General features: G+C 34.6%; 1 protein-coding gene across 7 annotated transcripts in view; it reads right to left on the reverse strand.

The window, feature by feature from the left end:
- The window catches only part of GRIK2 (glutamate ionotropic receptor kainate type subunit 2), a 480740-nt gene that overhangs the window by 237609 nt on the left and 215155 nt on the right, over positions 1–27976 (reverse strand). For all 7 annotated transcript variants that reach the window (XM_030042616.2, XM_030042625.2, XM_030042664.2 and 4 more), the window contains 2 exons: positions 25620–25673; positions 22318–22491 (listed from right to left, as the gene is read on the reverse strand). In XM_030042616.2, coding sequence (XP_029898476.1) covers positions 22318–22491; positions 25620–25673 — 228 coding nt within the window. The remainder of the gene's footprint in view (positions 1–22317; positions 22492–25619; positions 25674–27976) is intronic.

Below are 27976 nucleotides of genomic sequence, written 5' to 3' on the forward strand. Positions count from 1 at the left end.
ATTCTGTCACTCCTAGCTGCCAATCCACCAGCAGAGAGTGTAAAGTTAACTCAGTCTGGTTTATTCCTTTATCTTCTCTTTATCTCATGAGAAACATCTGTGGTTTTTAACAATTCCCTTTTGTTTATAGAGAACAGGAATCTGACGAAAAGCCAAAGCAATTATTAGTAATGTTAAGCGTTTAAATCCAAAAAACATGGTGAAGTTCAACTCTCCAAGGAGGAATAGTATACATGCTATATCAGAGTTTTTATCTTTAATTCCTTTGCTTAACTGTATGAAGCTAGGTTCATGCAATGCAGTACTAAGTGAATACTTAGAACTTAAATCTACCAGTATCCTAGCCATTTTCTGAAATACCAGTGTGCAGAAAAGAGAAAAGATCATCTCAGTTTCATGAGCATCATCTTATTTAAAAAAAATAAATCAATAAACAATCATAATGCCTAAAAGCAATCAAATCAGTAATCCCAACAAAAGGAAGATACATTTTTCAAATAAAGCAGCTTAAATAGTAAATTCACTCTAATTAATTCTTTATTTGGGGATTTTTCATAAGTTTCATCAAGCCATTGTGAAAACACAACTTTCACTTCTGCATCCTGGATCCATACTAATGGGTATTTAATTGATACCCATTAGTGTTCCATGAATTCTTTATGGTCGTTTAAGTACAAATTATTTTACTTCTTTGCACATTGTTTATATTTATCAGATAGACATATAAATAGTTTATCTACCAATCAGGTATCCCTAAATTATTCCCATTTCGCCAAAGTAAAATCATTAGCTTTCACAACAACCAAAAGCTAAAACTGTGGTCACAAAACCAGCAGTAATGTAACTGAAGATGTACTTCCAGTAAGTCTATTGCCTACTGAATATTTTCCTTTGTGAAAACAGTTCACCTGTACTACTTTTACTGCTACAAGAACTCACTGAATCAACACTGTCAGAGAGCCAGATATTACTAGCTCAGCAGAGATGATACTGCTCAAAAACCTACTCCAAGTATTCAAATTGCATCTTTTAAAGTAGGTATAGCCTAAAACTACAATTAAATATTGGCATAAGAAACATATTCGAGAGAGGGGGTAGGAGAAAAATAATAGAGTTATTAAAGAAGACAACTATTTTAGTGAGTTTACAAACTCGAGATAGAGAAGCATCCCAAATTAAGCACTGAAAATCAAAAGGAACTTATGCAGATTATACTTTCTCTTATTCTATGATATAGTCCTATGTTTTGCAGTAAATTTTGCTCCAGTGAGAAATTCACAGTCAAAGAAGGAGCTGCGCACCTGCTACTTCTTGCTCTCATTGGTCCAGTTTACAGTTCTGCAGGCACCAGAAGGAAACGTAGCTGGCACACCCAGGTACCAGAACTGAAATTGTAGGGACCACAAAGAGGTACACATCTCGCATTTCTGAAAGTACTTTTTACTTTACAACCATTTCCACTGAGATGTTTACATAGGACACATAATATACATATATAACACAATTTTATTAGACTTTAGAATTTAGTGTACCTGTGAATGTTCACTTTTTAGAAAGGGGGTTTCTCACATCAGATTTTAAGGCAACTGAATGATTTAGATTGGACATAAGGAAGAAATTCTTTACGATGAGGGTGGTGAGACACTGGAAGAGGTTGCCCAGAGAAGTTCTGAATGCCCCATCATTGGAAGTGTTCAAGGTCAGGTTGTACGGTGCTTTGAGCAACCTGATCTAGTGAAAGTTGTCTCTGCCTATGGCAGCAGGGTTGGAATAGATGAGTTTAAAGGTCCCTTCCAACCCAAACCATTCTATGATCCTATAGATTTACAATTATTAAAGTCTCATGATTTACTTTTTTTGTTCCTCTAGATAGAAGCTCTCCCTTGCTACACATATTTCTGAAAACTACAGATTCTTAATCATAATTTTCCCTACACTGTAAATCAAGGAAAATCATTCTGATTTTACAATAAAATTTCAGTTAGCGATTCATGGGTAGGTTTTATAAAGAAATCAGGACAGCAAGTTTAGTGTGGTGTACTATGGATAGGGATAATCTACTCCAGTCACTCTGGACAACATCTACTTTTCTGTATTGTTTGATATATGCAGATTATTTATGTCTTTCCCTCCAAGCATCTTTTACGGAATGATAGAATGGAAAATTTTGGCAGAATAGCAGTTCCAGGAAAAGTAGGGCTTTTGCTATTGTGGTTGAGAGAAAAACAGGAAAGCTATTTGTCAATATCAGCAGAAGACTGAGGAGGATAGTTAGCACTACAAAGAAAAACCTCTTAATCAGAATTTTTTTTTTTTTCCATGTTTGGAAATATATCTGCTCATAGTACACTATAAACACTAATAATTTTTACCAGGTGTCAGAAGCAACATTAATGCATTTATCCTTCTAAAAGCTTAATAATTAATCACCAAAAAAAAATATTATTAAGACTTTTGTAGCAGAACCATATATTAGAACCATCCAGGAAATATTAAATGTTTAGACACACAAAGGGGTACCAGAAGATACTGAAATTTGTACTGAAGACAGGCTGACATTTATGGATGGCAAAACTGAATAAATCAACTTCATGTATTATGCAATATTTATTCAGGCACACTAGTGAAAATCCAACTAAAATCAGAACTACACCTGAACTGAAAAACATAATACTTTAATGAATAAAACCTTTTTCTAACAACAAAGAAGTACCTTCCCAAATCATACCAAAACAGCTGGAGCTTGATTACGAAATGAAAATAAAGACCATAGCCATCATGGTGGACACTAGGTGGCTCTAGGAAGAAAGTCAATGTACTATTAAATAGGAAATCATCTGTTTTCAGATTTTACTTCACCACTATTACATTCCTCCAGTGAGCCATTATCTGGTAGAGGGGGCCTTAATTTTCTGGCAGAAAATTTCCATGCATTTAGTGTAGCTATTCATATAATAATGTTCAATCACCCCCTCATAAGAAATTCCAACTAAAATGTATGCTTTCCCAGCATGGTACCTCCATTAGCACATCCAACTGCTCAGTGAACTCAAAAGACTTAATGTTATTCCATTACTGGCTGTTGAAGGCCTCATTATCTAATCTTGGCCTACTCGATAGCACCTACTTACTTACTCAGAAATTTTTTTTTCTCTCCTAGTTTGTCTTCCCACAGGGCACTACTCCACTGGAATAAGTCATAAATAGATATACATAAATAATGTTATCTTACTAGTTAGAGACCTCTAGGTCAAATGAATTGTTGGACTAGTACTGAAGTGTATTTGTTGTTTCTTTTTTTTAAAACAATCCTCAGATTCTTTCTGTTGTCCAGATAATGAGGAGAAGACATATTTAAAGAATAGGATCACAATAAATTGGCCTGTGGAGATTTGGCTTACTAGCTTCTGCAGTGCAGCCTCTGGCTAATCTGAAAATACTATGGAACCTCATAAATATTTTTAGTACTTTACACAATTAGGATCTTATCAAAAGAAAAGACCTGGAGCTTTGTCTACTTTTCTGACACACAGAACTGCTATATCTATTTAAATAATTTAAAACTCGTTCCTCCCTCTCTCTGTCTCTGGCAAGAACTAAACTGTGTGGGTTTACAGAGTGCAACATGAGAAGAGATAATTTCATCGGGTCTCTACAAAATATGCATAGGTTGGTTTGGACAGATAAGGAGTGAGAGTCTTCACTAAACGTCATTAGGAAGAAAGTAGTGTAGAGTGCTATAGTTTCTGATATGGTTATTAACTTTGCTACCTAAGTCCTATCCAACCAGATTAACTGTTAAGAAGTTCCTTCAGGTGGTACAATCAGCAAGAGTCCACAACAATTAAAACAGAACACACTGCTGGAAAAATTGAGATGGTACTGACAACAGACATTCTGGCACCAGCCTTGAAAGCAACAAAATTCTTCTGTTTTAGGGAAACACAAAACAAGCAATCCTATTTACTTATAACTTTTGCTGAACTGTTAGTGCATTTTTAGTTAGTTTATCAAAATATGTCATCACTTTGGTGTGTATGTAGTCACTGATTCAAGATAAAGCACCAATGTAATATAGTCTGCATTAAAGAACACATATCTCCTTAGAGCTACAGGCAAGGCAGATTAGAACTGTAAAGACATCATCAAAAGTCAAAGAACAAAAAAATAAAACCTCTCTGTGTGTGTGTCTGTATGTGCAAAACCCGCATACATCAGAGAGGAACCATTTCATCTAAATTCAGCCATTTAAAATTGGACAGCCAATCATCTAAGCTCTCTATAGACACCTCTTCAGTAATACAGTCTAAGCAGCTCTTTTAGGACAAATTTCTGTTTTCTTCCTCTGCTAAGTGCAAAGGAAATATAGACAATTACTAGACAACTGAATTTTACACAGATTAAGTTAGGAGAGGTTAATTCCACACATACTGTTAGGGCATCTTCTTCATTAGGAGGTATGTATGTACAGTTCACTCTGAAGCACAGGCAAAGGATATTAAACTTGTTCTCTGGGCAGTTTATCTGCAAACAGAAACAAATGAAGCCTAAGACATGGCCACCACCATGAAAGAGTATGTCTGAATATGCCAATCCACTGCTGGATGATTTAGCAGACCACTAGCCATTCCTGGAAAGGCTACATGGTTTGCCACCAAGATTTCTGGCAAGGTTGCCTGTTCAACAGGTGCATAGAAAGGAGACAGGCAGATTAACCAATATGCGTATGATTGTACAGCATAGACAAGATCAATTCATGATTCTCTTTGCATTAAAACACAGCAAACCAGCCAAGCTCTGAACAGAACATGGAATTATTAGGTTTCTCATTGTTTCTTTTTATGGTGTGCTCATCAGTTTAAATATTGGACCCTTTTAAATTCTCAACACCTTTAAAGTTTACTTGTTTGGGACATAATTATGTCTGTGTGTCTGGATAGCTGTAATGATCAGCAACTTTGACTATTGCACAAAAATCATCGATATGTCTTATAAACATCCAGCAAAAGCACATTCTAGTGTCTCCCAGGAGAGATGCAACTATCACTATCTCACTACTTTTACTGAATGAATTCACTAAGCATTTTGATATTAACATTAGTCTAATAATATCATGACTGATATATTCTAACACATTTTCTGTGGTTGCAAAAGCTTAAAAAATTCTATTGAGACCACAGTATATTTCATGAAGTTTTGTTGTAATTTGAAAAATTCACATGCCTGTTAGGATTAAAATACAAGCAAAACAGGAAGTGATGCAGGTGCTTCTCCTAAAACAGAAGGGTAACTTCCAGAAGAAAAGGAAGAACTGGTATTCTGGTTTACCAACTATATGATGTCCATGTGATTAAGCTACAATTCTTCTTCATGAATATGAGTACGGCTTTCAATTTCATGGCTCTAACTGCTGATCTCAGGGAAACTCTCCAAAAGCAGCAAATAGTGCTCTACAGAGCTGCTGGAGATGAATCTCTCAAAGGACAGCCACGAGTAGTTGTTGTGTATAAATTAAAGATCATAAGATAATCCAAGTTGAAGAGACCTCAAGACTTCCCTAGTCCAAGCCCTTGCCCAAAGCAATGTCACTTTTGAGGTCAGACCATGTTGCTCAGAACTTTATCAGGTCTTGAAAACCTGCAAGGATAGAGTCTACACAACCTCTCTGTGCAATCTGTTCCCCTGCTTTACTTTCCTTATGGTGAAAAAGTTTTTCCTTATATCCATTCCAAACCTCTCCTTCAGTTTTTGCTCTTATGCTCATGCCAGGCACTGCCAGGAATAGCTTGGCTCTGCCTTCTTGATAACCTCCTTGCAGGTGTTGGGGGGTTGCTGTTAGGTCCTCACGAGGCCTTCTTTTCCCCAGGCTAGTTCCCTTAGCCTCTCTTCATAGTGGAAGTGCTCCCATCCCTCAGCCCTGACAATCCTGGTGGCCCTCCACTGAACTTGCTCCAGTTTATCAAGGTCCTTCTTATACAAACAAGTTACTGTATATGTTCTGTTCATGATTCCAAATGTGTCATTTGAAAAGCTTCAATGTTCTGTTTGAGTCCTGAAGTATTTTGTTGAATCCTCTATTATCTCGAGGAAAAAGGAATTGCATTCTTTATTGGTTTTATGTGCTACTACTTCCAACCACATAAGTCAAAGAAAACACAGCTGAGAGAAGGGGAGGGGGATGGGACCACAGACCTAAATATCACTCTAATCCATTTTTAAGAGGGTAAAGTCACATTAAGGAAGCCTAACTGACCACATCATTCCATGATGTGTAAATGGACTGCTCCCAGTGATGCTTTTATCATACACACACAAAAAAATTTTTAAAAATGCTTATATTAAAAAAAAAAAACAGTAACTTTTTACACTATTACAAAGCCTTAAATGAAAACATTTTCAACTTTTTCCATATATCTTATATTGAACTGCTCTTGGCTGAATCTTAATCACCTACCTGTAATAATACACACTGCTTCAAAAATTCAGTACTGCATTTCAAAATTATCACAACTTATGGAATACAAAAAAACCAATGCTTTAACAGTTCTGGAAAGTTGATTACATCTCTGCAAATGAAGAGATAGGAACACATCTTCTCAGGGAACAGCTCACTTATTAGGAGCAAATCATTAGTAAATCTTGTGTTAGATCTGGTGGGCTAGTTGCTGCTAATTTATATTCACAGAAAAGCACTTCAGTATTTTTCTGTAACAACTAACATACCTAGTGTTCAGATAGTAAAGATTCTCTCCTGATAGTGCTTTACCCTCCCACTGCTCTACTGATGGACTTTCTCCCTTGATCTTACTTGTAATTCAATACAAGTCCCTGACACTCTGATTCTAACCAACAGCACTAAATGAACTTCATATAGATCATCTAAACATTTTGATTCCCAAGACTATTCTGACCAAAAATAAAAGGAACATATGCCAGTATCCACAAGATAAAGAAAAGCAAACACTAATATATATAAAAATTGGAAAATGTGCTTGTAGTTTTTATTTCTGGAATCCCCTCTCTTGTCTGATCTTTCATTCATCAATACATTTTTCCTCAAGCATCATCCTTATGAGTCTCTTGATTCACAGCTTTTTCAAAGGAGAGTGATCTTTGCCTCAGAGAACTGCTAGCAATGATGCAAAAGCTAACAAAACTCACTGATTTTCTATGGGTTTTTTCCCTGAATTTTATTATATCCAAGCTAAACTTCAGCATATATACACTTTATTATAGTGTTTCACTTTATTCATCTTTCATTTGTATATTTCCAAGTAAAATCCATATGGTGGTTTTTTTAGGAATGAACCCTAAATGATAATCTGATCTCATCTAATTCAGAGTAATTTCAATAAAATCGACAGGTACCTTTATTTTTAACTTAATACACCTGATTTAGTTAAATGAACACACACACACTTTATCTGGGTGCAGAAAAGAACATAACCCGCACTTTTTTCTGTGTCTTTCTCTAGACAAATTGTAGTCACTAAATCCACTACGTCATTCAGTATTCCACATCCATGTCTAAAAGACAGAATCAGCATTGGCTTCTTTCTACATTAGTAGATTTAAAAACATGTCCTTATAAATGCTAATAAAATATTTGTTCATAACCAAAGTAAACCGGAGCTTTATGTTGAGTCTTGCAAAACTACATATAAAGCTCTTATGTTGCAATTTATTAAAAACCCAATAAAAGTTTGCTTTATATGACACAGCTGTGCTTGAGACCTTATGACTTACTTTTCATTTTAAGAGAACTTCTTTCAAGATCTTCACATTTAAACCCTTTTAAATTGTTTAAAAACAATTTCCTAACATTGCCGGTGTCTGTTTCTAATCAATGAGCTTTATCTAAGACAAGTATTTAGTCAATGTATAGGGCAAATGTGGAACAGTAAAGTCAAAGAAACCTAAGCATGTTCTATGCTAAAGGAAATACAGAGACAATACTCTCTGATGCAACTTGACAAATTTCAAAAAAAGGTATATTTATTTTTCTTTGTATATTTAGGTTTTTCATCTAGAATACTGTCTCAGGACTAAACCCAGCAAATGAAGACAGAGAACCCTACTCATATTAACATTAGTACAGGAATATTCAATTTTAAAGGAAAAGGTTTTGTTATTATTTTCCTTGTTAATTGCAAAACTGTGGCAAATCTAAGTATTTACTAATCAAAATCATTAAGCACATCTTTGCTTTGTACAAAGATATGAAGACCTAACTGTGCCAAAGAACAAAGAAGCCTTTCTAATTGCTCCCAGATGTTGCTATCAATCTTTCAATCCAAGACGGAAACATCTCTTTCCATAAATACAGATTGTAGTTTTTCAATTTGTGATCATGGAACAAACTTCAGGCTGAGGACCTTACACGCATGACGGTGCTCTTTGAACAGAAAATGGTATGTTAGTGTTTACATTTCCATATTCAACTAGAAGTTGAAAACAAATGTATCCAACTCTGTAGTAGATACTCCAATGTGCTTAATATTCTTTTTTTTTTAATTAAAAAAAAAAGGAAAATTTAAGAATGAAAAACATCTTCAGAGGCAGAAACAGAGCAGAAATATTCATAGGGAACACAGAAGTTGTGAAGATCACAGAGGTATGTTCCCCTGTATTGTGCTTCATAAAGGTATATTCTATTAATGGCAAAAAAAAAGCCAACATCAAACCAACCCTCAATAAGCTTAATGCTCAGAGAATAAAAAAAAAAATGTTACAGCACTTTCCTCTTCAAAGCATCATTACTAAATTGGTTTCTATGTAATTTTATATACATTGTGTTGGTACATGTATCAACAATAGACTTTAAAGTTATAAACATGCAAGTATGTTGCTGAGTTAATTCCCCCTGCCCCTATACACAACCATGAACCAACAGAACCTGGTCATCATCAGTGACTTCAATTACGTGGACATTTGTTGGGAAAACACCACAGTGACATGCAAGTCATCCATCAGGTTCCTGGAATGCATTGAGGACTGCTTCCTGCTACAGTTGCTGGACATGCCAACTAAGAACAGTGCATTGCTAGAATCACTGCTCACAAACTGAGAAGACTTGCTTGACAACGTAACTACCACTGGCACTCTCAGATACAGCAATCATAACATTGTGGAGTTTAAGCTCCTGCTGAGCTCAATGAAAACCAGTAGTAGGACAAAGACCTGGATTTTATAAGAGCCAACTTCAACATGCTCAGAGCCCAGCTGTGAGGAATTCCATGGGAAGCATCCATGGAGGGCAAAGGAGCTTGCATATTCTGGGAGTTATTCAAGAACAACCTCCTGGAAACACAAGAATAGTCCATCCCCTATAAAGTAAAAGGAAGGCAGCAGAACAAAAGACCACCCTGGCTTAACAATGAGGTTTTCTAACAGCAAAAAAGAAGCATACCAGCTATGTAAAGGCGGCCAAATACCCATCGAGGACAACAAGAACCTTGCTAGGGCATGCAGAGATGCAGTCAGGAGGGCTAAGGCTCAGCTAGAACTGAAATTGGCCAAAGACGTCAGGAACAAGAAAGGGTTCTTCAGATACACGACCAGTAAGCAGAAGCACAGGGAAGACATAGGCCCATTGCTAAACAGTCTGCTGATGACGCTAAACTGAGTAATAAGGGGGCATGTCAGAAGGGAAAGCCATCTTACAGAGAGACCTGGATGGACTAGCAAGAACTGTATGCAGTTTAACAAAGACAAGTACAAAGACAACATAACCAAAGAGCCCAGTATAGTCTAGGATCTGTGTGGCTAGGGAGCAGTCTTGCTGAAAGGGACTTGGGGGTCTTGGTGGACAACAAGCTGAACACGAGTCAGCTGTGGGCCGCTGCAGCAACAAAGGAAAATCGGATCCTAGGCTGCTTTCACAGCGGCATATTACTAGCAGAGATAAGAGATGTGATCATCTCACTCTCCTCAGTGCTTGTCAGGCCACAGCTGGAGTACTCTGTCCAGTTGCAGTCCCCCCAATTCAAAAAAAGACATAGACACACTGGAGAGAGTCCAAAGGAGCACCACAAAGATGATCAAAGGGCTGGAAAACCTGCCCTCTGAGGAAAGACTGAAGGAGCTAGGTCTTTTCTCTCTGGAGAAGAGAAGGCTCAGGGGGGACCTCATCACAGTGTTCCAGTACTTAAAGGGCAGCTACAAAGAGGACAGATGTTCCCTATTCGTGAGGAGCCACGTGAGGAAGACAAAGGGCAATGGGTATAAGGTACACTGGAAGAGGTTTCATCTTGATAAAGAAATTTTTTTACAGTGAGAACAATCCCTGGAACAACTTCCCCAGGGATATGGTGGAGTTCCCATCAGTGGAGGTTTTCAAGACACAATTAGACAGGGTGCGAGATAATCTCATCTTGATTCTCTTTCCACAAAAGGTTGGACAAGATGATCTTTCAAGGTCCCTTCCAACCTGGGCTGTTCTATGATTCTGTGAAATCCACCACTGGCCAAAAGATGTCTATAGGTATGTCAGTTTTCTCCAAGGAGTTCAGGACAGTCCAGTCAGGAAATTTTGTGGACATCACCTTTTAAATTAGTCCAGCAACTTCATGAAATAACTGGCCAGCAGTCCTCCAGCTGCTAGCTTGATGTTCCCTGGCTTCAATTCTAGATATACACTACTGCAAAACTACCTGCTCAGGAAGACCTCCTACTTCCATCTTTCATGTTAACATGAATCACACTATGTGAAACACCCTAGGGACTATGACAGAAATGATGAGCACTGTAACAAAAAAAGGGGTCGGGGTCGGGGGGGGGGGGTGTGGGGGTCAGTTTGAAGATGAATAAATTAAAAAAAAAAGTTTCTTTTCAGCAATCGTGCAGACAGGAATATTTCTTCAGATACAGAGTTATTCTTATTTGGATTCTAACTACAATCTTACTCAAACTTTTGAATTACACTGGAATAACTGTCCTGTATTTTAAGCAAATGGAAGGCTAAGAAATCCGAAATAGCCTAAAGCTAATATTGTTTATCTGTTACGTAAACAGCATTGAGAACAATCATATAATCAGGCATACACAATTTGCAAAGTGGTATTTTCTGAACTATGTCATTTATCGTGAAAAGACTGAAAAAAGATTGCCCCCTGTGCTCAGAATTACCTTGAAATTCTCTCTCACTCTTCACTCAAAATAAGAGAGTGAAGGAGGGTAACAAAGTAACTTACATAAAACCACTTCTTTAATATGAGCGACATTTGAAGAACAAATTATATACTTCACATTAAGTGCCAAAGTGGTCCAGCTGACTTCAACAGGACTACTGACAAGCTTTGCATTGCTTTTTCAGCAAGAAAACACACTGAACATTTTGTTAAACTGAGGCTTCAATCAACAGCTCAATAAACAGACTGAATAATACATCCATTGCTACATATGACAGAGAGAGTTAAAATGAGATTTTGTTTTTATAAACAATATTGCGAGAAATTACATGCACAGAATATCCTTTACAAAATAATACTGTCTCAGTAGCATTTCACCACTAGGCTTGAATAAATAATTCTATAGCATCAACATAAGGAATTTTTTTTAAGTTTAATATTTATTTCCAGGACATTACATAGCCTCTCATTATCTGAAATAGGATACAGCCTTATCTCTGCTATTAACGTACTATATATATACTCAGGCCTTCGGAAGTGGGAGCATGAAGAGTATAAAAACTGTAATATCTGAAATCTCTGTTTCACAGCATCATGATACTTAATTGTCTTTAGTGCATTCAGTATGTTATTTTTTCACCTATTTCCTATGCTGAATGTGGCTTAGGACAGCAGAGGCCTCAGGTTCACAAAGAAAATATATAATAATGAAAGCACGTTAATTTTGTTTCCAGCCTGACATAAAGGTATTCAGATGTAGATTCAGGTTGATGCTTGAATTTTCCTAGGCACTGTTTAACAGCTCTGTATGTGTGCTTGTGGCAACCGTATTCCCACTAGACTGTTTAAGTGGAAAATACATTCACTGCTACAATTCTAGTTAGAAGCTTAAAGTACCATTTGAAATATTCAAGGATATGCGAAACATCCACAGAATGTGGGCAGACATGATTTTGGACTTGTAGGAGACCTGTGGTCTTCTGGAGAGGCAGGTGGGAGGCCACGCACAATATCTTGTGGCATCTGGAAAGCACTAAAATTGAGTCCATGATGTTCTGGACAGGAAATACAGTTATCCCTTAGGAAAATGAATTTAAGCAATAACTATATATCTGATCTGGATGAAAGTGCCAGTGAAGTCTACACGTACTATATGAACTCATTTAAAATTAGAAATAGTGTGCTGCAACTTAAGGAGATAAGCAAAAGAAGATTTGTAGGGAGAAGTAATATCTTTTATTAGACAAATCTATATACATCTGGAGATGGAAAAAAAAATAATGGAAAAACATTCAAGCACATACCCCTTCAGGTCTTCAGCAGAGAGAATGGTATGCCCAGAAGCTTGTTTATTTCTACCAGCTATGTCAACTAGTCTAGTAATTAGTAAGCATTAATTAGTAAGAGAAAGAAATAACACAGTCTTGTTTCTCATAAATCAGAAGTATATAATGAAGACAGTTAGAGCTTACCAAACTACGCCCAAATTAACCACCTGAATATTCAAAGACGAATATTTAGATATGATGTTCACTCTTTTTCATTCCATTACAGTATGTAGCATTTAATACTCCATTGAAAAAAAAAAAAGAAAAAAAAAATCAACTCTTCTATTCATCTGCATTACCATATCTAAGCCTGGCATGCATGTAGCAAACTAAAGGTTAGCCAAATTACACACATATACTGATTTTCAAAGGACCAGAATTTTACTCAGAACATACTTTTAAACCTCACTGTTGAGTTGAGTACATAGCAGCCCTAACAAGCAGTGCCGCTGTGAAGTTGACGAGCACACAATAAGGGCCAAATTGATGGTCCCTTCTCTCCACAAATTGAATGACTTACATTGCTGCTAAACCTAGCATGGCTACACTGCCACCATTCCACATTCTACAATTGTAGCCATAATGATTGCTAGAGATGTTCATTCCTGCAAATAACTCTGCTGGTTAACAGCTTTAATTGATTATGCTGCTCCTAAAGACAATATTCTTTAACCATAACAGCAAAGAAACAGAATAAAAGTAATCTTGCTTTTGGATCACTTTTCCTGAAAAGTTACAATAAATACAGTGTATAAACTATTAAACTGAATTTCAGAATGCATATCCTAAGAAAACTACTATCTTTGACAGATTAAGTTATATACGGTTACAGTCCTCAGACTTTAAATTTCATACAGTGCATGTTTCCTGAGTAAAGGCACTCCTGTTTCAAAAAACAACCTATGCTTCAGCTAGTCTTCCAGACTGCATAGGAGCTTTTGCAGGTTACTCAAGCTCTGCCATTTCCCTACTTGCTGTTACACTGAGTTCCGTCTGTTACTTTGTAAAGATGTAGCAGGAGAGTTCTAACATGAAAGCATTATATAAATCCATGTTAATCTTACTATATTTATAAATACATGCATACCTCAAACCACATCTGGAAGAATTCAATGAAATCTTCCGTAGGAGAGAAGCTGCAATTTCTGCTAAATGCTATACAACACTTGGGCATATGTTTCCTTCAGGATAGGATTGCAAGTTTCTGATAGATCCTGTCTCCTAAAATACCAAGAAAGACTACATACAGGAGTCAAATATTTAATAATGCAATTAATTCTCAAAATAGCTGACATATCATTTCTAAAACATCTTACAGCATGAAATCCTGCATAGTCCCTAAACTCACGAAGTTAACTGTGCCTAGGGGAGATTCCTAGGTTGTAATGCAGTAATAAGTAATTGTTTAGTATTTCCTTTGAAGTACACATTTGCTGCCACACTGTTTTACTAAACACATCTCATCAGCAAATCCAGAAAATTCCTTTTGCTAAAGGGAAAATTATAAAGCTCTCTACATAACAAGCTATCCTCTTTGAAGCTCTAAATCAGAATCCGAGGCTGTATTTCTATTATGAGTATTCCTTTTTATTTTTATGGATCTTTTCACCCTCAGGAACCTTAACAGCACCTTTTTCTCATCAAATCCTTCTGTCCAGTCACAGTGCCTGCTAGCAGTTACTAAATTATTATTTAACTAGCTATCTCAAATATAACTGTTATTTCCACGTTGTTAGGTAGAGATACGAAATTGCAGTTTCACAAATATCCTTTTACTGTTAACAGAACTAAATGAGTAATTTGTAACAAGTTATTCAACAAATTGGAAGTCGTATCTTCTATAGGATAACTTCATTGCTAAATTAAAGAGATTACCATTTCAAATCAAGAACGTAAACAAGTATGAAATAATTTATTATTTTTAAAAAATCATAGCATACTCTAAGGAATTAGCAGGAAGTAAAGCAGTTGTAGATTCTGTTAACACCACTAGATAAGCACTGAAACTTCATTAAAGCACTAATTCAACAAGCTTAAAAATATTATACTTGCAATGAATGTATTCTTTTTTACCACCAAGTAACTATAAAAGTCTATTTGCCTAAAGGAAACCAAAACTAAAGTTTAGAACTTTCTGTTTCAGTGCAGAGTTTGTACCCAGTGCCATAACCTCGCTATCTATGTGTTTGTACAGTGATTGAAAACCCTGACATCTGGGGATTAATAGAGTAAGTCAAACTCCAGAAGTCTGCTGAAAGAAAACCCTGGATGACACCATAATTTTTTCCCTTCCTTTGTGAAGAAAGCAAAGGAGTGAACTTTGGAGAACACTGCACAAGAAACTAAGAAATTGAAGTACAGAACAAAATCAGATTAAAAAATAAACTGAACTAAATATACAAAATACTAGTATTGCTAGTAGAGGATATTTCCAGTTTTGCATCTGCCTGATTTCTTGAGTCAGTAATTAAGCGCTTAATTTCAACACTGGTTAAAATCTAATCTCTTCGTTTATCACTGCTGGTTTTTTTTTTTTTATTCACACATTTTTGTGGCTCATGCTGCTCACCTAAACCTTGATTAAAATGGATCAGAGACACCCAGATTCAAATTCTTGTGTTAAAAAAAAAAAAAAGTAGGTTATTGAACCTCAGAAATACATACTTGTCTTTCATAGCAATAGAAGACTGCCCTCTATTATTCATGTGCAATTATCTGACACTGGAGTTACTTATCTTTTTCATGAAAAACATCATTAAGCCTTGGTTATATCATGATAAAAAAAACTGAATCAATTTTTTTAATTCTAGATTTTTAAGTTTCAGATGGCTCTTAAGCTACAAGTGCCATGGTTTCAATGCCTGCCTTTACCCTTTTAATCTCTTCCAATCTTGTTTATAATGGAAAAAAAGTCTACTTTCTAACTGTATTAGCTTAACCAAATTAGTTTAACATGATTCAAAAAGTTTTACCAAAAGTCAGCCAAAGAGCTCTGATGATTATTCGGCTCTTTCACCTGATTACAGCTCGCCATTTAACATGGCCTTCAGGCATTGGTCTGATTCATTACAGAGTTTTAGGGTTTTTCAAACCAATTGATTTAATGCAACTGAAAATACACCATTGTTGTCCATCCATACTCACCCTTTGACCATCCTTTTCTTTAGCAATTCTTTATCTTACCATAGGATTCAACAAAATTTCTGAGAATATTAAACTGACATAACCACAACGCTAAGAAGGTGAACATTCAGATAAACTAGACTTCACAGGACATTCATAAGGTTTGAACACTGAGAAGTCACTTAGTGGAAGTTTTCTTACAATCAAGGGAAACAGAGAACAAACAAAGGATATAATATATAAATGTGACCCCCAAGTCTTTGGGTGTGCAAATATGGAGAGCTAATTAGGAGAAAATACCTACACATTTACAAATCCAACATTATTCTCTCTTCCATTTCCATTCTCAAATTCCTAACTAATTTTTTCAGCATTTTTACTGTATCCCTCAAAATGTCTAGTTTCAAAACTAATTTCCTAGCCAGCTCTGTGGAATGAATGCATTTGCATATTCTTTCTATTAAGGACAATATATCAAGGTATTAGCATTTTTCCTCATGATCTTTGCATCTCTTTTACAGTTATGTATTTAAAGAAAATATCCTTGGATCTATTCTTATCTGAGGAAGTCTATACACCAGCTTCTAAAAATTTCAAATCTTTATTCGTAAAATCTCATCATTCTTTTTTTGAATCAGATTAAAATCCCATACACAGAAATTAACTGTAAGCCTATACCAAGTATGAAAGAAATCTGCATTTTTGCCCTCAGTATTTAATATCACTCTAAATTTTTACCAAAAATAGTTTTCACTTACTGAGAAATACTATGTTTCATGGTGGAGAACACCTAAGCTTGAAAAGCATGCTACATCCAGAAAAGAAAGGAGAAATTTTAAAAGTATTTTAAAAAAATAAAGACAATTAAGAGTGGAAAGAGAAAGCACACAACTAAATAATGTTCCATTCTGCTAGGCAGCCTACAAAACATATCAGACCCAAAATATGCTTTTTCTGAGGAAAACGCTTTAATATTGACCTCTAGCTATAGCATTCATCAAGTACCACAGCGCTTTCCTGCACCTGCCATATACAGCTACTAAAGTGAACATTACAGAATAGAATTAACAGTAAGAATAGAGAAAAGTACACTCTTTTCTACATAAGATGAAAGCAGATAGCTAAATCGGATGATAGGGAAAAGCAATTAGAAAGGAAAACTTCACGTTAATGAAGCAGCAGAGCTTGTTAGGTCATCTTAATTACACACGCTAAGTTCTGACTTGAGGCACAGAAAACTGTGGAAGATTAATAGTTGTAGAGTAAAACAATTCTGAATTCATAACACTTTATTCATGCTCTCCTTTGCTTGGTCTGAATCATGGTTGTCATATATAAAGGTAGGAGTGCATTTATGCTCAGGGTTTTGTGGTTTTTTTCTCTTTCTCTGTGCTAGTTGTACAGACTCAAAAATAAGAAGTCAAGTATACCAAAGTAAAGTTTCTTGAAAATAGTATGTCACTGCTCTGTCTTCCAGATTATCTTTCCGTTAGTACAGTACAGATGACAGTACTGTTTGAATTTAACAAAAATATTCAGTCATCATAATTAAGTAGTCTTTCCATCTTGCAGGAAAATCCAAAATTCAATTTTTGGCTCCAAGCTAAATCAGGATAAACCCTTGCAAATCTAAACTTTTTTATGAAATAAAAGCTAAAGTTACATAAATGAAATGTTTTTATTTCATTCTGTTGGGGTTTTTTAACTTTCATTATAAATTCATTTTTCAAGAAGAAAATTTACTCTAGTTGAAAAATAGTGCAGTTTTTTTAACGTCAAGTCATTTTCTTCAAGTGGTTGCTAAGTAGCAATGGCTTTCAAATTTCAGAATTTAGTATAAAGTTAGTGAAAAATAACAGTAATGAATATATCATGTATCAGAGAATTGTTTAAAGATCCTCAATCTAGTGAGAAACTGTTGAGTAACACCGTAACACAACGCTCTATTTCGGACTAGTTTCAGTGTGTATTGCAACCTGCAATGTTAAAATACTTTCAAGGCAGATTGCCTCAACAGAACCACCCGTTTGCATACCTCAATCTATCATACATTTTGTATACAAAAAAACACATTCATTTTGGTGACATACAACTCCAAATATTTATCTCAGAGCAAACCTCAAAACTTTCAGTGATGCTATTCAACCTCTTTTGATTTGAATGCTGTTCATAAATTATAATTAACTAGTCTCTGGGACAGAAATGTGCATGGAAAAAATAACCTGCAGATATCTTTATTTTACTTTTATGCACCAGCTTCTATAACCCTGTAAAAGATGTCTAGGCAACTAAACATTCTAATAGAACAATTAAGCCATAGATAAACCACTGGTAATCCAGTCTGGCAGCTGACCAAACCAATAGCTGGTGCTTTTTACCTTCATGTTCAGTATATTTAAGCTTCTCATGGACGGAGCAAGTTCAAAAGCTAACAACCCACCCTGCCCACAGTCTAACTTTACAAATGTGCATTTTGAACTGCTAACAAGTGAAATTAGTGGTGAGAAACAGGGAAATGCATGAATGAACAGACATTTACCAGCTAGATTGTGACATATTAGAAACACCTTGGATTTTATTTAGAAACAGGTAAGAAGCCAAAGAAAAAAACCCACACTTTTATGTATTGCTTAATTAAGTCAGGAAGTGCAGGATAAAGTGAGAATTCATTACAAAGTTTATTCTAGTCTGAAAAAGCCCTAGCTTTGGATTTCACGTGAGCAAAGATTTTATTCATTATCTCATTGGGACTTTTTCACCCAACAGTAACAACAAGAGACAAGGAGACAAGAAGAATAAGATAGAGAAATGTTAAATACAGTTAGTTCTACTAGTAAGAAAGATGAAGTATTGCAACAGATTGGTCTTTGACTTTTCTTCTGGTATTTTCTAAAGGCATGGCTTATTACCTGTGACAGAATTATCCTTAACATATTCCTGTACTTTTATTACAAGAAACAACAGCCATGGCATGTGCCAGTTCCATGTGATCTTAAATTTTAAAAGCACTATATATTTCTTTCTATCTGTTTAGTAAGAGGATGGTGATATAAAAACATGATCAAAATAAATACAAGACTACTGAGAATACTCAGAAAAAAACACCTTTACAGTTTTAAGAAACAAATATTATCTTCTAAGTAACTTAGTAAGCTATATACCATGTGTGCACACGCATTTCTGCATGTGTGTGACAGACATAAAAAGATCTATATGTGTCACTATTCAAATATATTTGTATGGTTACTGATACATTCTGAGGATAAGCACCACTTTGATTATCCTCAGACCAATAAAGAAATATGAAAGAACCATCAAAAGTATAAATAAAACCTATTGGTATGTGAATCATGACAGAAAAACCTCTTCAATAGAAGCAGACCACTGAGACTTCCTCAGGACTTCTACGTATCATATTAAAAGTATATTCACAGTTTTACTTCAAAGTCACCAATTAATTTAGACTTTAGTAGAAATCATATCTATTTGATTCTTATAAACATTTGTACAAGCAAACCTTTTATCAAAGGAATTTTGTGTAAAGAAAACACGTATAGTCTGACACAACACAGCAAACGATTGCCAACACTTCCACAGATTTTCTGGGGTCACAGAAAGAACAAAGCCAATTGTGCTGTAGTTACTCTCCTAAATCATAGAATGGATTTAGTTTCTTTGTTATACAAATACATCAACCTTTATTAAATAATATAATTATTAAATATGGTAGCATTCATTAAATAGTTTAAATTTCTTTTTCCAAAGCCCATACAAAGAATCTTAAGACACCTGAAAAGGAGAGTGAAATGTGATGGAAAATTTGGTTTTTTGCCACTAATCTTCTCAGGTATGGTAAAGCATCACCCTTTCCAGAGCTGTCCTGAGGAGCAGCCTAGAAACAAAGGAAAAACTATCCTAACTGAAGTCAATAGGGTTCACACTTGGAAATTTGACTTGGAACATTCCAAAGAGACGAGATGAAATTTTATACCCATTTTTTATCACATTGGGTACAAAAGGTCAGATAATTATGAGGAAAATTACATACTAATTAGAGTGTTATACAAGCCTACAGAAAACGACTTGAAACAAGAATTGAGACTGGGAACTTTATGAATCATAAATAAGGAAATGCAATGTCAGAGTTAAATTGATAGTTCTTACTCTGTCATAATGACTAAGCTGATTTGTATATGGTGGAAAAGGCAGAGGAAGAAGAACATTACACAAACACCACCAGAGTTTATAAACTTTGCAATCCATAACTGCCTGGTTTTACACCATTGGAAACCAGTTAGTCTTCACTTAGGTCTCTAAACGCTCAGAGATACACAAACGTCACTTTTTTATTTGGCAAATTCTCAAGTTTCAGGTGTTTCAATACCTGATTAAACAGCATTTAGCTATGTGGCTCAAGCTGAATGCACTACCATTAAGCAGGCTTATTGCTAATATTTTTCTGAATAAGGTGTAGTCATTACCAACCAGTGAAAATAAAACAAATTCCAAGTTCAGCCCATATCAGTTAGAGTATTCCATAAGAGCAATTAATATCTGTGTAGAATCTTTAATTCCTGAGTGCATTTCTGAATTTAAATACACATGAAAAACAGTGAAGTGGAAGTCCAATTTTACAAACTTAGCATCTTTATTGATAACAAGTCAATAAAATGACTTATTTTATTCCATTTATCTTATTCTGAGCACAGGAAGAACTTTGTGCAACGATGTCATAACTTTTACACCTTCCAAACTGATATCCTGTTAATGTTTTTTCTGTATCTAAGGGCCAAATTATAAAAGCTCTGTAAGCACCTAACACTTGTAAAGATTATTAGGCCTTTAAATATCCTTTAAATTCTATCTGCATATGTCAGGTACCTAAAACCCAGGTAATCAAAGTGCATTTAGATGCTTAACATAAAGAATCCCCATAAAATATTCATCACAGTCTGTATGAATACTTGGTTCCACTCAGATTTACAGAGGCCTCTTATGGGTCCAAAAGAGAAATCAGTGTGTTTTTCATGCACTTCTTCATCATTTTCTATCCTGAGGCAAAGTAATAGTGTAAAGTACGGTCTTACACAGTCATATGCTAGCAATAATAGGTTTCTGCCTCACTTCAGAAGCTTTTCTGAGAATGGCACTTTCTTTACAGCACCACAAAATATGAAAAACATGCAACTGGCTGACAGAACTCTATTCCAATATTTATTATTCTATGATTTTATTGACCATGGCCCTTTGTTCTGATAAACTATTGCTACCAATCTTGGTAACTATCCAAAGGTTTGAGATCAATTATATCTTTGATCAATGTATATACAATGAGTGAGATGAACTGCTACAAATTTTAAATTGAAAAAGGTAAAAATCAAAGAATGAAAATACTAATGCAAACAAGGAAGCATGAAACAATGACTCACAATAATAAGCAGCAGCTATGTGCAAACCAGATGCATACTTCACACATTTCTAAAATTTTGGGGGGTTCATTTGCTTATTTGGAATTATGTAGAGAAATGAACAATGTAACTTTTAAAGTACTATATGATGGGATCTATGAAGTGCAGCACAATAGAACTAACAAATAAATTATATTTAAAATGTTTCCAATTATCACGTTCAAGACACTATATACAAGCAAATAGAAGAAAAGAAGTGTTTTTTCTCTAAAAAGGTTAATTTTCTAAAACCAAGACAAAAAGGAAATTAACTTTTTATGATATTGATTGTCAATTAGTACCTAGTGACTACAAAATCTTTAAACCTTATCAGCAGAAAAAAATTGTTCAAAAGATTAGCTATGTTACGTGGCTCAATTAACACAACCTAGATAACTGATAGATAACTAAGATACCAATCTTCAAGAAACAGAATTTGCTATTTTTCAAATAGAACATGAAAAGGCTTGTAAAGGAAAAAAAAAATAAAGAGCAGTGGAACTCTGTCAGCAAAGATGTTACAAATCGCTCCAGGCCAAAGTGGAAAATTAGATCTTTCAACAAATTTGAAAACTAAAGAGGTCCTAATGTAGGATATGTTTTAAAATAAATCCCTTAATCCCTTCCTGACATTATAACTTTAGATTTAATTCCAACTGATGAGCGGAAACTCACTGAAAACCTAGTAATGAAAGTTTATCTGCATGAATGTAATTGTGATTTTCATGAACTGAAGCCAGAGAATAGTGGCAATGGAAGGAAAAAAAAAAAACTAACCAACCAGACTAATTAGCTATGTGAAGGCATAGAAACTGGAAAAGGTAGTAAGAAGGTGTTATTTAAACTATTCATAAAATATAAATAAAAAGAATTATGTAGAAATGAAATAGTACACACTATTAATGAATGAATCTTAAATGAATAAGACACAAAACACAGAGAAAGAAACAACTGTGATTTAGCTTGATTTTTGTCAAGATTTGACAGGATCCCATACAATATTTTCACCAATAAAATAGTGAAATATGGACTAGATGAATTAGACTTACAGTATGGCATTATCATTTGGAAAAAAATACAGTATGTGTAATTTTGAAAGAAAGTTAATATGGCCATATATTCAGACTACAGAATATTAACACAAAGACCACAGTTACTCTCTGACTCATGTCTACAGTAATATTTGGTCTCATACCTCTAAACAATTTTAGTAACAGAAATAAAAAGTTATAAGGTTTTTTTAGCTTCACAAACATATACAAAAGAGGAACTAAACAGTGATATTCATACCGTCATAAATCCATCCAGCAAACCTGAATCAGGCTTAGGAGGTGCTTGCAATCGCTCCATAGACCACTTTTCAATGATAGATGACACCTGGGTATTTTCCGTGTTTAGAATTCTGAATCCAGTCATATTAACACCACTATACCGATAGGGTTCCACATCCAAGGCAAACAGGTCCTGAAAAAAAATGATCGTATAAATTCTTTAATACACTGCAATTCCTATTTCAATTGTTAAACCGTCTCCCCAGGCGAGAGTACTGAAATTTGCAGGAGTAACAGTGCTATATATGCTGGGAAGTATGCTCTGTTTATCTAGGGGCCTGTGTCTGTGAGCAAGCAACTCAGCTGACCCTATAGTGGGATTAATCTGTTTCACAGAGGAGCAACAGCTTCAACTGTCTTTTTTTTAAAAAAAGACTTTTAGGAAATGCTAAGTCCAGTTGCAGAACTGTATCCACTACTAGTTAGGCTTAAATACTAGAGTAAGCTTAAATATTATTATTAATTACTAAAAATATTATTATTAATCACTACTTGTTTAGCTTACCAGAACAGACTTCAAATCATAAAATAAACTGAACAAGAGTTTCCTTGCACCTTCACTCTCTATGAAACTTGAACATGTTGATCTTTAGATGATAAACGGGGGGGCGGGGGGAATGTACATGCCTTTAAATTTAACCAAAAGCATTTTTGACAGCTATCAATCATACCTCCAAACATGGACATATCTTTGACTAGGAATTTATCTTTGCAAGAACCTTTGCCAGTTAATGTATTTTCAATACATATGTATGTATGCGTGTGTGTATTTAGCCCCCCAACACACACAGAGGCAAATATAAATTAGTAAAAAGAAGAAAATCAAATTTTAGATCAAGCATGTAAACTCAAGGTTATCCCTTTGACAGAATCCTTAGAAACAGCATAGAACCAGTACCTAACTTCAGGAAACTCACGTCTAAGATCAAGTTTTGAACATGGGGAAAAAAAAACAAAAAACATCAGTTGATGAAGAAAACAGCCATGACTCACTAGGCCTAGCTATGTGCATTATAAACAAACTTTCATTTAGTTTACTTTGTTTCCTTTCAAATAAATTTTTAAGTGACAATCAAGGTTATACATAAGACATTTACTGTCCTATAACACAATCTTAGTTTCATTGAACATACAAATTCTCCACATAACTCATACTTAGTCGTTCATCTCATTTTTAATTGATTTTTGCTGGCACTTTAATATATCATAAATTTGCATGAAATGGTAGTGTTAGGTGTAACACTTGCCCGAATCCATTTTGTTTACTGGCTAGAGCTGAAGAAGATTAAATATTGTACTACGGAAAACCAGAATATAATTCATTGTTAACATCACTAAGCCCACAAAAATATCAACCAGTTATCAATCACTACCCATTTTTAATTATAGCTAGTAATTACGATACCATTTTCCATATATAATACCTAAGATATGCAGGTGTCAAAATGCTTTTAAGTTATTCATTTACAAATAACCTAGCTCATGTCCTCTTTCTAAAGAAAGAAAACATTTTATTGCAAAGGAAAGGTTGAACATAACTAGAACTACGTTACATCTTTCCCTTTAAAAATTAGCTTAGTTTTTACTGTGAAAGAAGTCAGAACCTCGGATGTAATTATTTAATCCAAACACATTCATGTTTACACTGGAATATAATAAATATACACAACAATATTATGCATATATTATAAATACACACAAGTCAGTGTATTAATGAGCTACTGCATTAGACCCTGAATCAATCAAGAGGAGAATACACGGAAGACTGCTGTAAACACTGTGACTGGAAAATTTATTTGACAGGACTTTCACCATGTCAGGTAAGAAGCAATTAACATACCAAAACAACTAAATTCTGATGCAAGTTCCAAAGCTACATTGCAAAATCAAAATCTATCATCCATTTTGTGCACACTAAATTATCCTTTGGTAGCTCCAAGTCAATGGAATACTTGTCTCTCCTAAAAAAAGCTAATGTTCTAATAAGGAAATAAGAATGACAAAAAAATCTTGATTTTTAAACATAGCTTTAAGAATAAACATTAAATGCCAATGGACAGTATACCGCTCAAAGAAGCAATATTCAGCAATAGCAAAATGAAAATTTAAAAAATAAAAAAATCCCTTGAAACGTCTAGAATCCATTTGGATAGACTACTTAGGGAAGTTCTATTGCATGCAATCCTAAATCCGTCATCAATAGAACAACTTACCCTTCTGAAATAAAACAGGTACTTGTGCAGGATGTTTTGCCGTTACAGTTCTAATGAACTTCATAAATTATTATGCTTTCTATTCAACAAGCTATTTCCATGCTAATACTTTCCATGAACTTCTGTTTTGTGATTCTGAGGTGAACTTCCTATCCTACCACAAAGGATTCATTTCCGTAAGGACTTAAACATGTATGTGACTTTAAACATAGGTCATTTCAAGCATGGTTTTACCAGGGCACATCTGTCTCATGCTTGAAATTACTTGTATTTTAAAGACGTTAATGAACTGCAAACTAAATAGGCAAATTTGAATACAATGGAAAACAGAGAAATGTGCACAACTGCAGTTTCTAATGTACTATTTTACCAACTTTTGAACTTTCTTGGTTAGGCTGTGGTGAGCACCAAAAAAGGTTTCCACATACATGATTGTTATGTTTTGTAAGAGTATTCATATTTTAAATGTTCATTTATTGCAAATGTTAAACCTGATGGTTCCAAGAATGATCAAATTCCTTCTTAGTTACTTTTACAATGGACACCAAAGAATATCGCATAATTTGTGTGCCTAAAAAGCTCACAAGGACTGTTAAATAAAATGTTGCTAATATTCACACCAAATTATTCAGGAATCATATGACAGCGAAGAATTACCCTGTAAAATGTTGGATTAAAAATATGGAATATATGAGTAAGTTTAAAATGGCATAATCTCCACATACAAATAGCTAAAAGAGAAAAAGGACAAAATTCATAATATAAATAATCAATTATGAATTATATACTTAACCATGCTTGAAAGTTAAAAACTGCAGTGCTACAGAGTCAGTTGCTTTTTCAGGTCTATCAGTTTCCAGGGCACACTGTTGAACAATAATTAAACCACCCTGATGAGTTTTCACTGAAAGTAAGAAAACTCAACAGAGAAAACCTCTTGTATTCACACCCCATTCCAGACAGACCTTTTTCACTTTGTCAAGTAATATAATTAAAGAAAGTAACATCTTTGTTAGATGTCATCACTATGTTTTTATAAGCCACTTACCAGTGTGGTAAAGATATAGTGATAGTATTCTGTCATCATTCCCATAGCTAAAGCCTTGAAAAAATAAACAAAAGATTAATGTTTCTGAGGTCACATAATACATTTTTATCACACTTACATGGCAAATGAAAAGCTGCAAAAGAACACTACTGGGATCAGACTATAGGGTTGGAATTACACTAAAATTAGGTCAAGCAAGTCATTTCCTAGCAGTTAGAGCAGATTACTGACTATTAAAGGAATTTATGAACCAGATCTTCTGATAGAAAGAATATTATTAGACTGTTTAGTGCAGTAAATGTGAAAGAGGCTTATAGTTTTACATACTAATGGATGCATTAAGTTGCCACACAAAATTTGAGTTGACAATATTTCCATTCATTGTTGAACTCCTCCCTTAAACAAAACAACCTAATAGGAAATATTTTTTCTGTTTTGATGAACAATACTATGCATTTAAAAGAAGGACCCAAGCTTATATTATGCATGTGTACGTTTTTCCAACCATGGAAGAAAATACTCTGAGTCAAGTTTTGAACACTGAGATACACACAACTTCAGTAAAAATGAAGAACAAATATTCATAGTATTACTCTATAAACTCAGATATCTATCAAGTACCTTCATCTGTCTTGCTAACTATGTAATACCAAATATGTTTTGATCAACTGTGCGTTTTAAAATGTTCACACTTTTCTCTTAACAGCATAAGAACAAATATTTGTAGATACAACTTTAAAACAATAAACTATGGACATCTCATCACTCTTGCACATTGAGGGCATTTTCACCTGAAAAGCACGTATCTTCATGCTTTGCACAGAAGTTTTCTGAGAGTAGTATGACTTATTCAATCATTTTAGTATCTACAGTGATTTTTATCTAATTTTAGCACTGTAAAAAAGCTACATAAGTAAGCAACATTTTCTTCCTTTCCAGGAATTATCAACGTAATTCTTTGCCAAGTAGCTACCAGATACACCTCGCTAAACACGCTGAAGGCAACAATTAGACAATTGTCACAATACCAGAATTTGTATACAAAAGAATTATCAGAGTTCTGAAGGCTATAGAAGCCTTTTTACTTGCGACATTGTCTGAAAAATGATGAAATGACTAGTCTATATGTTCTTTTCCAAAGAAAAGTTAAAAGCTAAAATGAATTCCAAATATCAGCTGCAGATCAGGTGTTATATTTTAGACAAGACTTTGACAAAAACTGCAACAACACTTTTCCAAAGGATGCCTACGCCTGTGTATTTAGAATTCCACAATAATATCTAGAACTACAGTATAGTGTGCCAATAGCAATTTAAATTCTCTTAAACACAGGAAATCCATTACCTCATGAGAAATATTACAACTTCATCAGAAACAGTACAACTACAAACATTGTTAGCTTTTTAAGAACTTTTTTTGTTGTTGTTTTTAAATAAACCCAAGGTATCTTCCTCTATATACCTAACACATTTGCAGTCACCCATATCTTAACTGCTTATAATCAGTTTTCTTCATAGTCCACAGAATCTCTACACAAGAACATCCTACACATGTTTCTGATTCTACTATGTGCCAGTGTTGTCTCTTTTCCATGTCTTCATTTTCTCACTTTCTCACTTCTCAAAAGACCTCACTCCTTTTTCCTCTTCAAAACATTATCATTTCTCTGCTCTCATTATTCCAGTGCTTCCCTAACCTTTTAAAATGTGTCTGCTTTCCCTGGTTGCCTGGTGATGTAGTTAACACTGAGATTTGCCTTAATTTAATTATGCTTGTCTGAATGATGGGATTTTTTTTTCCTTTTCATGATGTATTTTTGGCCAGAAAACAATCGTTGCCATTTCACTGGCCTCTCAAGGTACTTTGTTTTCTTTATTTCTAACTTGTTTTCTCTTCCACCAACTTCATTGTTAATCTTTCCAATCATCCTCCCAAGAAGAAACCCCTTGCCATGTCTCCCCAAGTTCATCTCTCCATTACCAGAAAAAATTACTTAATTAATAGTTCACAAATGAATATATATATTTTTTTTTATTTTTCAACAAACACTTGTAAACACCATATTTGAGAAATATCACTAAATAATAAACACAGACTTAACATCCTTTGTGTCAATTTTGACAGCATCAGCTCACATTCAGCTGCAGAACTATCAATTTTAGATGTACTTAAAGCATTCCAATACTGGAGCTGAATGGAAAGCTAAAAGTCTACAGAAACTGTAAAAAGATCTAAACACTCAAGAAAGAATTGTTCCTGTATCTTCCTTCTATACTCTTTAGGATGAATAAAGTAGTTTTATAAAACAGTTTACAATTTGATTTAAAGATTTTGAATGCTCACTCTTGGGTTCTGGG

Source organism: Aquila chrysaetos, chromosome 2 (genome assembly GCF_900496995.4).
Source record: "Aquila chrysaetos chrysaetos chromosome 2, bAquChr1.4, whole genome shotgun sequence".
In the NCBI taxonomy this organism is placed as follows: Eukaryota; Metazoa; Chordata; class Aves; order Accipitriformes; family Accipitridae; genus Aquila; species Aquila chrysaetos.